The sequence below is a fragment of the Pseudochaenichthys georgianus genome, chromosome 17 (genome assembly GCF_902827115.2).
Source record: "Pseudochaenichthys georgianus chromosome 17, fPseGeo1.2, whole genome shotgun sequence".
Classification (NCBI taxonomy): domain Eukaryota; kingdom Metazoa; phylum Chordata; class Actinopteri; order Perciformes; family Channichthyidae; genus Pseudochaenichthys; species Pseudochaenichthys georgianus.
Genome location: NC_047519.1, coordinates 23,485,360 through 23,500,785, shown reverse-complemented (window position 1 = coordinate 23,500,785; position 15,426 = coordinate 23,485,360). Strand labels below are relative to the sequence as shown.

Genomic DNA, 15,426 nt, shown 5'->3' with positions numbered 1-15,426 from the left:
AATACAAACAAGCCATGAGGTAAATTACAATATCTCATCTGTTCTCTTTTATGCCCCTCGCAGCTGGTGGCCTTCTAGGCAATCGCCTGGTTTGGCTTTACCTTAAAACAGACCATGTTATATGATTAGTTTTATTTCATAGTTCAAATATCACAAGGCTTTCCAACACCATGCATTCCAAAGTGCCAGTGCTTTTTTCTATGCCATTATTCTTTGTTCTGCTCCATTAGTTAGCCAGTTGGTTAGCCTGCAGTGGAGTAGTGTTAGTGCTGCGTTGGCCCTTCCAAATGCTGTTTACTGAAATCTCCCCGATGAGATGCAGCCCATTTCCATTAAGACAATAACAGCAATCTGATTTAGAATAAATGATGTCTTTGTCTATTGTCTACTGGAACAACAAAAACCATTGGCACGGAAAACACTCCCCTCGCTCTCCAGAGCCCTGCCTATCCCTACTCACAAATACATGCATGCTTACAGACCCATAGGGCACAGTAGGGATGGGTGGATGTGCTACAAAAGAATGCATTCTTAGATGCCAAGTGTGAAAGGGAAACATCTTATTCGATGTCAGCCTTAAAAGAGAAATACGCTTTGTATTTCTATGTCTGTAAAGATTTAGTTAGGTGTTCAAAGGTAGTGTGTGGGTGGGTGCCACATTTTTGCCATTTTATATGGATGCAATATCTGATAACTTATCACACACCTGACTGTCAATTTAGTATACCCACACTCAGTTTTACACACTGCTGGGAATCATTGCAAACTTGGCCTATTTTTCTGACAGTGACAGCATAAAGACACATTTTGAGACTCGAATTTGGTATGGCTGAGGTATTCTTCTTTTCTTCGGCCATGGCTCTATTTGTTTATTTCAGAATCTATGGGTATGAGCCTTCCCTGATTTCACCCCATCCTTCTTTGAGAGCTCACACAAAGCTTGCAGAGTCCCTAGCACAGCACATGTGCACACAGAAAATTGACGGCACTTGTAAGGTCTTATTGATGTAGGTTAACTTAATTGGTAACTGGAAGTGTGGGGTGCACTTTGCTGCGCTGAACGTGATAATCTGTCTAATGATGAACATATCTGGGCTGGGTTTGGAATGCATAAAGTAGAGCGGGAAGAAGGATGATTAATAAGCAGAGAGAATCATTTCCTTTTGATTTTAGAGACATCAACAATCTGTCGCAAACACAAACGGAAGAAAGTAGGTGGTTTAGAGGCAGGGCGATGATGAAGTTTGTCAATGGAAAATAATTCATTGATTCACGAGAACAGTCCTCTTGAAGAAAAGCTAGTATTTCATCAATGTAGACAGAAAAAGTGGTTTGTGTAACTTTATGTGTGTCTTGGGGACTGGAATTGTTATCGTTTCTTAATATCCGCTTTACCCTCACCACCTTAATTTATCTCTGATTGGCCGTAATGACGCAGTTAAGGTTGTTCATCATCTGCTGCTGGATATTAGACACATGGTCAACCCTCCATCATGATATGTGTGTGGAGATGACAGTTCTTAATTTCAGTCACATGGGGCAGAAAAAACAGTGGCACCGTTTTATCACTGAGACAGAAGGATTTAAAAATGTGTTGGTAGCTGAATAGTAACACAGTGGCTGTAAAACATCTTTTGAAATATTTAAAGCACTCTTCAAATAATGTATTGGCGCTTTCAACTGAAACACAGCTGTGCTTCTTCTGATGTACATATGAACTCACTTTAACTGTAACAGACATAATCATTCATCATTTTTATGTGATTGTTTTTTGTCCCTTGGAATGAGACAAGGGGATTAGAATGGATGATGAAAAGCCCCTCATATACAATTCTACAAGCCTAAAGGACTCTGAACATTATAGCAGATTAGCATGATTACAGTGATGAGCTAAACCATTTCTCTCTGTTTGTTTCTCTCACCTTTTCTCTATGTTTCTGTCTGTTACAGCACATACAGCCTCAAGTGGAGGGAAGCCCTTGGGGAGACAGCCTGGAGGTGAAAGCCCACGCGAGAACCCTTCCAAGCCCCCCTCGGTGAAGGTGATAGGGGGCTCAGCGACTTCCAGCTGGGCACGGCTCTGGAGCCTCGCACTGCTCTTTGCTGCACTTTGCCTGCAATGGACCCTGTTCTGATTCCAGCATCTTCTGTGAATCCCCCACCGACCCCTGCCGCCTCTAGGATCCACATACATGCACAGAGACACTCATATCATATACATATCACGCATAGTATCCTTTCTCCTGCCATTGATGGGTGGTTATAACAGAAAATCGGCAAAGAAGACAAGTTGTGGAAGAGAAGAGGACACGTGCAGGAACTTGTTGTCCTTCAGCAACACTGATGTTGATGAAGCTTATCTCATGCACGCTGATCTTCTAAAATTAGTCAGGCTGCTTCTAGGCTGTTTTGGGGGCTGGACGTTTATGTTTACAGACATCAATACAGCCCCATCACTCACATATCACACCTTTTGTTGTCAGAATGGGTCAGCATCATTCTGACTTAAAAACACTTACACATATCGACTCACATTCACGTTTCACATATACAAATATAGCCAGCTTATGTTACTGCTGTTGGTTTTTGCTTATCTTTCGGAGCTAAAAACACCATCACGGCCACTGCACCATCTGCCAGCCAGGCAGAAGAATTCATTTGAAAACTCGACTCATTTTCTTTTGGAGGATTAAGGAATGCATGATAGATTGATAGATCAATCCCATGGGTGCCTGGCTCAGAACAGCAGATGTGTTATACTCTAATGACTGTGTACCTTGGTGGGGATTAGAATGTAATGAGTTCACAGGTAGAGCACGGGCACACTTGCACGGCTGAACACATTGTGCAGACAAACTAGGTGTGTATAGTATGTAACTGTATATAGGTGGAAAGTTTTGAAAAGTGTATGAGGTACTGATTCAACAAAAAGCTCTTAACTGATCGAGCTAATTGGGTTTTTTCCCTTAGCTATGAATGGACTGTGCTTGTCTGCTTCATACTACGTATAAAATAATGCAAATAAACCTAAAGAGATATCATTTCTGTAAGAAATAAAGCAGGAATGCATATCATTTTCGAACTCAAGCCAACTACAGAAATGGACACATTTTGGATGTTTGAACAAAGCTTGTACATTGTTGATTTTACTAATGTTTATTGTGCATCCAGTTTTGTTTGTTTGCTTGTTGAATTGCACATTAATGCATGAATGACCTATCAAGTTATCAAAATGGTTATGGTAGGATCAGGGCCTTATTTGAGGAAGCATCGGAAAATCATATATCGTTTTTATTCCAGTATATCTCACTGATGGTGCAAAGTCAGGTTTTATCTTCCTCTCTCAAAGGTCGATTTGTCCCATGCAGATTTAAATACAATTTAACACACACAAAAAGAGAAATGTGGGTGTATCTGTTGCCCAGTATAATCACTAAACAGAAGCAATAGTGCACAATGGCTAACACTATACTATGGTATATATATATATATATATATATATCCATTGTATCTTTATCTGGATTTATCTTACACTTTGCCAAATAAGCTCTGTTGTCTCGTCACTCACTCTTAAGCAGACCATTCCTTGGAATTCCAACAGAATAAAAGCAAATCTTATTTTGTTTTTTAAATGATTCCTCATGGGGATGGAGCAAAAGGGAATTTCAACAAAAGACTCTGGGACTGCTAGAATGGCTTCCTCTGTGTATCTGTTTTCGCTCTGTGTAGATGAGGATGCTTAATGTAATGTACACTTAAGTACCTGAATGAATAGTGTGAATGAGTTTGAATGTACGGTCAATGCTATGCAGATACAGTATTATACCTGATAATCCCTAAAAGCTATATGGATACAGTATCTAAGGTAAACAGGTCTACACACTTACAAGGGTCTATGTGCAGTGAAATACCTCCTCTATTAACTTGCCTGTTTTGTAAACAGCTCTCCCTCTCCCTACTGAAAAGTAACTCACCATTGACTCTGCCTAAAAGTAGAAGACCCGCTTAACTACTCACATATACATGCAATATACATTACTTTGCAGCTATGTAAGGTTTTAGCAATTTAAATGTGTCACATCTTATGTTCTGTAACCACATTTGTTTGGATCATACTGTATGAGTTCCTCCATGTATGTTTTGTTAATGACTGTCGTTCAATGCACCCACAGTTCACTTACAGCCCTTTACCCTCGCATGTGTATAAATGTATATATTTTAAGTCACTTGCCATTTGTTTTGTGTCTCATTGTGTTTTTTTTGTATCGGTATAATACAGTGTACCTGAGCTTTATTAAAAGTGCTCTGCCTGTGTTGGTACCTGCTCTTTAAAGAGTATCAGTCACTTTAGGCCTTGATTAGCTCCCTCAATCAGAGTTCTAATAAATTGAAAATATGTTCATTAATGTGGACCTACACACATGGTACTTGTTCCTGATTATTCCTCTTAGGACTGTGTGGACTTGAACAGACTGTGTTGCAGTAGGTGTGCAGGCTCTAAAATATGTTATGCTCACAGCACTCACAATGCCTCTTCCCTCAAAACGGAATATTAAACAGTGAGGTTTCCACATTATGCACACACAGTGATACTTTCTGAACCTATTAAAGGAAACATTTTACTTGGGCTGCTCAATTAATCGTATTTTAATCGCAATTATGATTATGGCTTGCAACGATTACGAAAACAACATAATCGAAATAAAACGATAATTTTTTTATTATTACTTTTTTTTTGGTTTTTCAGTTGAAGTATACTTAAAGTTCAGGGTAATCAACTGTTAAGAACAATTTTTTTTCTCCAATAAATTGATGTTTTCAAAGTAAATGGATAATCGTTTTAATAATCGTGATATCAATTATTGACCCAAATAATCGAGCTTATGTTTTTTGCCATAATCGAGCAGCCCTAGTGTATAGTACACTATATTCAATAATTTCCTGGCTAAAGCGTAACAAATGGTGTCTTGTTTGAGACACAAGACTCCAGAAAGTAGAGAGCTTAAGATGAAAGTGTATTTTTAGACTGTTCTCTTTGCATCTAGTCGTTATGCTAAGCTAAGCTAATCGCCTACATGTCTGAGCTGCATAGTTATCACACAGATATCAGAGTAGTATTCATCTATTCTTCTCCCAAAGAGGATATATCCCTGAAATGTTGAGCTATACTTCAAACCAATAAGACTATATTACAGTGGATTGCTTCATGTCCCTGAAAACACATCAGTGTTTCATTGACCATACTGGACTGAGTTATGAGGGCGTGGGCAGTGCAAGCAGTCATAGTCTGACCTTCTCTATTTGCATCCAGGAAGCCTCTTGCTAAACATATCGGTCCATGTTTGCACCAGGAATAGTGCAGAGGGGACTGTAGAAGCCATCAAATGGTTTGCTGCTGGAAAGGAGAGTCAGTGGTGATGACAGCGGTGTCGACAGTGACAGTTTGCCCGCTCAGCTGATGTGTGGCTGACTTGTTGGCTGCTCCTGTAGGGGAAACGTTGCCTATTCATGGCCTGTAATTGCCCTAAATTAGTTAGTGCTGTCAGCTGCAGAGCTATCATAACTGTTAGCCTGTCTTAGCTACTGTAGGACACATATAAACAGACAGTGAGCCTGAAGGGAGCCATGTTTGTGGAGAGACTCCCAAACTGTTAAAATGCCCAAAATGAAATTCAAATAGAGTGAAATGATGGCTTATATCAGGTGTATCTCATGTTTAATACATTATTTTAGCGTTACCAGAGAACGCCAGATACATTCTAAAGAATTACAATGGGATCTCAAAGGCATTCAGTACAATGGGACTCAAGCAAAAATATTTCTGAGTAATGTTTATAATTGGTGTTCAAGGTAACCATGGTCTTTTTTTCTCCACAGTGGTTATAAAAGCATTTGTTGGCAGTGTATCAGGCGACAGTGGCCCTTCAAGTCTCACCACTCCTCCCCCTGTTATAGCCATCAGCCTGGGAGCACATAACTAATAACACTTTCCTGGCTAAAGCATACACTGTCCACAAGGTCCTTCGCACTCTCTTTGTCGCTCTCTCACACACACATACTGTACACTTTCATGAACACAAAAATCATCACACCGGTGATCTCATTCACACACCCTGTCCCACAGTTGTACACTTCCAATCGCACACAGTCTGTATTTGATCCTTGGAGTCTATTTCATGCTTGTTGCTGAGTGTCTAGCCAGACACTCAGTCAGACACTCAGCCAGGCTGCTGACGAGAGCAAAGAGAATGCCCAGTCGGAGGATATCGTGACTTGTCTTTGCCTGGCTGTAATTGGACTGCATTGTCCCTGCCTGACAAAACCAAAGCCTTTTGGTATCCTTTAATAGCCTCCGCTGACTGACGCAGAAAGCTATGGATGGCTTTTAAATATGGACAATAATGGGAGCAATCTCAGACACTGAAACAGAGTTATTCTGCAAATTACTTTTAACTACGCTTTCTGTTAGCCTCGTAAAGAGTGTGAAGGGTAAATGGGTATGGATGATTCAGTGTATCGTACTGTAGGTACAGACATACTCACACATTGCAAGGAGCAGTGGTCAGTGAGTGTAACTGAGAGTTTCGGGGACCTGAGGTCACAGCTGCTCAGCTGTCTGTCTGGGCTATTTTAAACGGTAGCACACATCAGCGCTTCTGTCCCACTGGCTCAGCCAAGTCCACACGCCCTCACACACATACAGAAACATTTCGTTCCTTATTAAAGAGTACTTTTAACACTAATTCACACTTTCAGGGATGAGCTACCGATAAATCAGGAACCTTAAGATGCATTACTGCTTTTTATTAATGTAACTGAAATTAACCTGATAGCATGGTGGGAGCAGTGGAGCACCCCCCAGCCCAACTCTCCCCAGATTGTCTTACCTATACAGACGGGGCATCAGAGTGACAAGCTTGAACTAATAGGAGGGAGGAACTTCAAATAGCTTTTCAAAATGAACAATTGTGCGAGGTAGAAGGGGAAACGAAGGGGGACCTGTGGCTTCTGTTAACCACAGCTCTCCGTCTTGAGTTTCAAGTCGTCAACTGTATCAATTTCCCCTCTGCGCAGAGCTCTCTATGCCCTCACAACAGGATTACACAAGCTGCCACTGCCAATTTTCCCTCTGTCACCCCTTCTGCACACGCCAATTAGCATAATGCTCAATGAGCTCTTGAGCTGACTAATTGAGTCCAATTAAACACATTTTGGACATGACAGACCATCAAGTGGAACCATAGCATCACTGACAGAGATCAAATCTCTGACAGCGACACAAGAACTTTAGCTTGATTCCTCCTACCCACTGATTGGCCTCACCTGTCAGTTCTGTTTCCCATCATGCACTGTGTTCCTGGCAGAGGGCAGGTAAACAGTGTTACAAGGTTTTGCCCTTCTGTCAGCTACCATGCGGCTGTTGTCATTTTCTGTCCGGGATACTTTTGTGGGGCAATGCCCAAGTTTGTTGCTGCCTGAAAACTGAAATAAAACACCAATACGACTGTACAAAACATTCATGCATCATACCCAGGAAGTTGAATATTGCACAAGTCATCCTTCAGCTCCCTCTGGCAAGCCATTCTGGATGTGTATGAACAGCATCAAATATGAACGCAATAATGCAGAACAGCCATTCAGCTGTGCAATAATCTAAGATTCCACAAGAATCCCAATTTATTCTGCCTGTTATGAAAGAAAAATAGAGGCAGACATGAACCTCTATATCCACTGCCAGAGGACTGGGCGTCTGGCATGGACCCTTTTCTAACCACTATGAAAAGACCCACGGGCGTGGAGGTTCTCTGAACTTTGCTGCCCACTACTCAATGTCAAATTCGCCCAAGGGAAGGTGGGTGGGGGGTCAGGTAGGGCTCTGCTCACATGTTCCTGACCTGACATTGTTTATAGAACATCACTGTGTTTTCATTTGCCTGATGCTTATACTAGGAAACCACACTTATGTTGATTCTTGGCAGAAGAAGACACACCATCATTTCTGTGGCGCCATCTCACTTAAAATCGTAGTAACACTACATTTTATGCAAAGGGTGTCACTGTTAAATATGTTTAGCTTGAGCCAAAAAAGATGAGAATAAGACCCTTTAGAACCTGCATGTAAAGTTATAGCTGTCAAAGGCAGTTTAAAGAGGGGATATACTGTATGTAATCCAGATGTCTTAAAAACTATGAAATTAAGCCCAGTTGTGGAAGACACCTACAGTAAATGTCTTTTTACTTGCAGATAAGCATGAAAAGCTAACTGATGCCGACTGTGGAACATTTACAATATGTATTTTTCCAAAGGGAGTCTGAATTCATACTCCCTTTGGAAATATATTTAATGCTGCAAAGAAAATAATTCCACTGGTTTTGATTTTACTGTATGTTTTACATTTTACATAAAAAAGACAAAAGACAAGAATTATTTCCTGGCCCATGAAAGAAACAGAAGTGCTGGGTGAGGTTGGGTTGACATTAGAATGTATTGCATCTTGATAAGGCTACGCAGAGGGGCCTGAACATTAGTCACCATGAAAGTCTGCATGTTAGCAAAACAGATTAACTGTGTCACCGCATGACAAAGGCCAGCCAGAGAGAAATGTGGCCCTGCAAGTATGAGCCCCCATTCCAATTACACTGGTGGGGTCCGCATTGGTGTTTGTATGCAAGGTGTGAAACGTGATTGAGGAGTTGAAGGAGGAGATTGTGTGTGTGTGTGTGTGTGTGTGTGTGTGTGTGCGTGCGTGCGTGCGTGCGTGCGTGCGTGTGTGTGTGTGTGTGTGTGTGTGTGTGTGTGTGTGTGTGTGTGTGTGTGTGTGTGTGTGTGTGTGTGTGTCACATGTTCACGGCTGGCCAGCATCTCATGTTGAATTCTCTGTCGGGCTCGCTCTGTTTGGCATGCTACAGGCAGCTTCCTTCCTCATGTCCCAGAGATGGATGAGCACTGGTGTGAATGTTCCACAGCTCCCTTGGGTGCAATTCTACCTTTCCAACTCTCTCTCTGTCTCTTTCTATCTCTATCAGGCTGGAACAGAGTTCAATTTTTTTACTGTATGACTATATGTAACAGTTTTATTTTATACTTTTCTTTTGCTTTAGGAGGATTCCTGCATTTGTCCTCAGAATGCCTGATATATCAGTGAGTTTTATTAGCATGAATGCCACATTTGGAGCATGAATGTTAACTCGATAACATGTTGGTGTATAGCTATGGCTAAACTGGAGTGAGCATATTGGCCATATGAGTGTGACCCAGGATGAATGAGTGTGCTGCATGGTCGACAACAGCATCATTGATTAGCTCTAATTAAAGATTCAGAGATTCCTGCTGCTGTCCCGTTCTGCCAATCATGAGAGAGGGGAAATCAATGTCTCAGGGCCACTAGCCCTTAACCCTAATTCATATAACACATACTCTACCTTCCTCATACCACAGGGGATTTGGATTACATTAATGACACTGAAAACACATAGGCTGACTTGATTACTGTTTGGCCAACAAAGGTTTGCTGCATTTTTTACTGTTGACCTGGCACGGTACGACCTGAAAAAGTGATGGCTTTACCCAGGCTTATCTTGTGTATTCTCAGGTATATCTACCAAGGCTAATATGCTTTGAACTTTGGGAATGGGGTGAGAATTGACGGGGTAGGTAATTACTCAGATCTCTAAATTTGAGATTTAAGCATATGCCATGTTAATTAGTTAATATAGTTTGCTTGTTCAATCTTTCTTAGCTTCCTGCACTATGCCTTCTTTATTCAGACATCTCATACAGTACATAGCTAATATCATAATGACATTCACATTTTCACTAAAATCTTGCAGATCCTACAGTATAATGTGCTTTCTCAATTTGTATTTTATACAAAATCAATTAAGTATTTCCTACAAAATCAATGAGGTTTTTTATTTTAGAAATGTTTGGAGCAACCTAAACAAAATACATATACAACTAATTGAATAAGTAGGCGGGGAAAATGTAATGTCATTTGTTTTTGGTATACAGAAAAGCCTTAATCTGTCAGTGTCACATGCAATCAACTATACTGCCTAGTTATGGGTTTTTGGCAGTGTTAAACGTCATTTCCGGTGTCTGTACAAAGATGACTCCCGTGCGTGCAGGTGGACCACACCAGAGCCATATAATAGAAGAGTTACGACAACGGAAGTCCAAAAACGGTTATCGTCACGTGGTTCATGTAGACGAGGATCGTTCCCCAGAAGTTCATGGCGGGCAATGTGAATGCATTGATAACAGGAGATAGAACTACGATTTTTGGTAATTATTAGTGAATAAAGGTTTTGATTTGCAATATTTATACAACAAATCGATATGTGTATGTATTTACATCAATATATTTTAAAAAATAAAATAGAATTTGCTAATATTAAGTGATAATATTAGGATTAGTGTGAACAACTAGTTTACATGTTAGGCTAACAGTGCCTTGGTTAAAGAGCCTGTTGCTGTTTATTTATAGCTTTGAATTATTTAAAACCAATATTATCTTCTTAAACTTGTATGGTAGTCAGGAGCATCACTTTCTAATGTGTATTGATATATTTAGAGGGAGGGGATCTAAAGTAATGCTTTAAAATTAAGATTAGATTAATTTCTACCATTTTCTTAAATTCATGGTAGTTTCAGTAATCCCATGGTAATTGAGGACACAAGTTATCTAAATGACTAATGTCATCTTTATGGCTTTCAGAAAGGACAGGAGACCGACAGGTGACTATCAAAGGACTAGCAGCAGCAGCAGGATGATGATGATGATGTTAAATGTGTTGTTTTAGGAACATCCATTGCAAATACATGGAATTCAATAAACATTGAATAGCATATCATGCAGTTTGTCGGTGCATTTTCCTCCGTGTTGTCCTGGTTTGCTGTGCTGCCTCCTAGTCGCCACCATGGTTTGCTGTGCTGCCTCCTAGTCGCCACCATGGTTTGCTGTGCTGCCTGGGGGTGCTCAAATCGCTCCGAGAAAGGAATATGAATGTACGGCTTCCCCACTGACACAGAGCGGAGGAAAAAATGGCTGGCTCAAGTCAGCAGGAGCAATTTCACGACCAACAGCAAAAAAATATGTGATGTAATTATATACAAACACTGCATTTGCACTTTTTCACAAAACGAAAACCACACCATTGGGAAAGCTTAATGTTTGTTTTAATACAAAAAAACAGGGAAAGGCTTGAAAAACACTGAGAGTTGAGACTCAGGGTGCAGGGTGAGGGTCTCAGTGCAGGTATTCAGGCTCCATTGAATCCCCCTCTGGTTCTTGTGCTGAAAGAGGGAGTAACAGACAGGAGAAAGGGTTATACACACCTATATAGCACACCTATTGGATGGGAAATTGCCTTGGGGAGATAAGGTGTGGTCTTTGTTCCCAACTGAAGTTATGGAACTTTATTATTTGTGAGTTTAACAAAGTATGACAAATGGCATCAGTAACAGATGTGATATGAATTTCTATAAAGTTGTCTCACATTCTTATATACAGTATATATTCTTTATATACAGTATGTAATGAGTATAACATGTCCAGTAAGTATAAAGTGTTTCCTAATACTGTGTATGCAACCACTATGGAATATGTATGTGGGCAGACAAAACTGAGTTGTTCTGTGTGTGAAGTAACCTCAAGTCACTCCGCAGGCACATTTTGATGCAGACCAGTTTGCAAGAGAAAAAAGGGCAAGACTAGGCTGAGAGCAGAGGCTATACCCACCATCTTCGTGCATCGCCCTGTGGTCAAAAAGAGAAGGGCCCCTGCACCATGATTCACCCCGGGACCTGTATCTACAAAGCTCATAGCTCATGATCACAGCTATAGTGTGAAAGGTGACACAGGTATAATAAGTATGAACTCTTAGTAACAAAAGTAATATTTCTTATTTTTAAGTGGTATAATATTTAAAATGTTCGAAAATGTACAGTGCCATATCTTCTACTTACATTAGTCTCAAAGATTGAGGGAAGAAGGGATGAGGAGACTGAGAGAAAGGAAAGTGATGGTGAAGAAAGAGAGGACATGGCTAGTGAGGAGAGACAGGGAGTGCGGACACCACCCACTCAGCCAGCAGCCAGTCAGCATACGAGGGAACCAGCAGCCAGTCAGCATACGAGGGAACCAGCAGCCAGTCAGCATACAAGGGAACCAGCAGCCAGTCAGCATACGAGGGAACCAGCAGCCAGTCAGCATACGAGGGAACCAGCAGCCAGTCAAACAGATCTATTAAAACAATTAAAGAGAAAATTAAAGAGCCAAGAAGGAATCACCAAAAAAGCAAAGGCTGCACTAAGAAAAATCAGGAAGGAAAATGCAGCTCTCAAGACAACAATGAAAATTAGGGACAAGAAATATAAGAAAACGTTTTCAAAAGATCAACTTAAGGCATTAAGCAGACTCACCACAAAGGGGATGAAATGGAGCAATGAGACAATTAAGAAGGCTTTAAAAATTCGCTTTGGGTACGGACCAACGGGTTACAAAACTCTGCAGGAATTGAAGATTCCCCTTCCAGGAATAAGGACACTGCAAAGAAGGATGCAATGCGTTAAGTTATGCTAATAGTAACAGTGATATGGTTTCTCTAGTATTTCTTACTGTTTATCGGGTTTTCCTAGCTTTGGCACTTCTTCATAGCAGGCTCTTTGAGTTGTAATTGCAGGAAAATCCCAGGTGCAATGAATAACATGAATTACTGTATGTCTGTATTCTGACTGGAAGTAGTTCCAGGGCCCTAACATTGTGAATGATAAGATAAGATGGACCTTTATTGATCTCTGTAGGGAAATTCAGGAGTTAATGCAGCAACAGAGTAAGAGTGAAATACAGGACAGTACAGATAAGAGTTCACTTGGATAATACAATTCAAAATACAATTATAATTTCTAAGTAACAGTTAAAACAGTTTATCACAAGAATACTGCTCACTGTTATGGCTTATTGGGACATATCAGTGCATGGAGCCCTTGCTAATGTTATAAATTACATATTTGTTTGCTTTCTGTCTGAATGTCGGGTTAAAAACGTTATCAAGGAGCAGTATATGAATCTTGCAGATTTTCACAAAACAGCAATAGCACTAATGTGCTGTACTGATATCATGTGGAAGTCAATGTTGGATACAATTGGTTTAACTTGACCAGATAGATGTATTTATTAGAGAGAAAAAGTAAACAAAGATTTAAATCAACAATTCATTCAAAACAGAAAAACAGAAAGAAATATAAATAAATGGATTCATGAGAATTTTATTTTATTATCTGTTTTGGATCAACTTGTCCAGGTGTTGCTCCTCACTTAAAATGTTTCTTTGAAAATGTCTTCCCGTTACCAATCATTTGTTTTGAAGGATTACTGTCCTTTCCTTTATGAAGATCTTATGGAAAAAAGCTTCTCACCATAGGCATCATGAAAAACATGCTTGACTGATTTGGACAAAGTTGAATGCTAAGCACACCCTTGCTTCATTTTCTGCTATTCATGATGTACAAGCAAAGAGGATTTTTTTATCAATGAGCACACAGCATATTTCCACTTTGGTTTGGATGAAAAGTACAAACAGAATTATAGCTTCATTTGAAATCCAACCAAAGACAGACTGTTTCCCAGCCGACAGATTTACAGGCTAGATTTGTTTTACAATCCAGTTTACAATGCCATATGAAGTGAGTGCTGAGAGAGCCATCTGTCTAAGTGGCAATTCCTCATAAGTGGCTTCTCTCAGAAAAGGGCAAAGGCTTCAGACAAAACCATGCCAGTACAAAAGCTGGGCAGCTTTCAAAAGTGGGTTGTTTAAATTAGAAAAATAACTGCCTGTAAAAGCTGGGAGTTTATATAAGTTGTAAGAATTAGAGATCACACAGTCACTTGCTGGGTCAGCACTGATGCATTACACTTTCTATGCAGTTTATCTCATTAAATCCAAATTGAAGAAGTGTGAGGAGGAATAATGTGATAAAGTGCTTCTATGGGGAGGGCTGAGGAATGCTGAAGGAATGTGTGGATAGTCTAAAGTGGCATTGGGAAAATAATGAAGCACTCCTCATAGGGGGCTGGGAACCACACAGAGACGGGGCCTCCCACTGTTTCCAAGGTCCACGTGGAGGGAGATGCTGCCAATCTGGAGGAAGTTCTGCCATAGCAGCAGCAGTGGCGGCTCTAGACCAATTTGACTGGGGGGGCCAGGCTGGGGCCAGTTATTTCATGAGAGGGGCACAATAAATGCAGGACGAAAAAGACAAAGACAGTATGAAGTAATTGCGCATAAGAAAACAATGCAATACAGTTATTGGTACACATATTTATTTCAGATACTTACCAATTTTTACAAATAACAAATAACGTTCATTTTCCGTCAGCCAAGAAAATCTTTAATCATAAACTTTTCATTTTCAGGGGGGCCACAGGGGGGTCCAAAGTCAGTATTACGGCCCCCCTTAGAACCGCCCCTGCATAGCAGCACATCGAACCCGAAGAGAGTTGAGGTTAGTTGACTCTGGATCATTTGCATGCATCAAAACATTTAGAAGAGTTTTGGTCAGTTCGAGTGTTTTGACTTATCAATGTCAAGGTGGCTCTCAGGAAAATATTATCCACCCGCCTTAATATCTTTAAAGCAAAGGACGTGGAACATGATGATTTTGATGATTAATTTGGGTTAGCTAGCTTATCATAAGAAGCCATCTGAGTCTTTCCGTTTTGCCATGAGTTTTTATGGCAAGAAACAGATGAGTAGAGTTGTTATATTTATGCTCTAAGGCATAATGATATAAAGAGGTGATGACATAGTTATACATGAACAGCATGCAGACAAATTAACAGATGAATTGGATGAAGTTGGTGCAGGAATGAGATGCCACTACTACTATATAAGACAAAAAGACAGAATAAAGGTCAGTGTTAGATATCAGTGACTCCATAGACTACTGTAAACAAATACATATGAAACCACTGCATTCAGTGGCCATTGTTCAGATTTAAGTGAAGTCTCTATTAAATGTAATGCACTCCAACCCGCTCCATCCCATGGTAAATGTGGAGGAATGCTTTTGTATTGGATTTCATAATATATTGTAGGATGTACCGCAGATTTTTCTCTTCCTCTGTCCATGCTTGCAGAAGGTTGGAATGTACGCAGACTACTCCACAGAACAAGTGCCAGGATGCCCACAGAGACATACAAAAGCACAACGCAACACACTGCAGGGGGCATTTCTCATCAACGCCAGCGCCTGCCTGCAAGTACCCCAAGAATTCAAGGATCGCTTCTACTCTGAACATACAATCCCTCCTTGTTTCCTTTCCCCAACTCACTTCTCTGTCTTTCTCCCCATGTCATCCATCATCATATTCTTTCCCTCCTTATCTTGCCTCATAGGCTCACACCCACCTCTTCCTCCTATAG

The 15,426-nt window shown here is 40.5% G+C and overlaps 1 protein-coding gene across 2 annotated transcripts in view; it reads left to right on the top strand.

Moving 5' to 3' along the window:
- The window catches only part of LOC117462493 (glypican-5-like), a 101,521-nt gene extending 97,295 nt beyond the window's left edge, over positions 1-4,226 (top strand). For both annotated transcript variants that reach the window (XM_034104738.2, XM_034104737.2), the window contains one exon: positions 1,951-4,226. In XM_034104738.2, coding sequence (XP_033960629.1) covers positions 1,951-2,135 — 185 coding nt within the window. In that variant the 3' untranslated portion in view covers positions 2,136-4,226. The remainder of the gene's footprint in view (positions 1-1,950) is intronic.
- Positions 4,227-15,426: the final 11,200 nt, after the last annotated feature.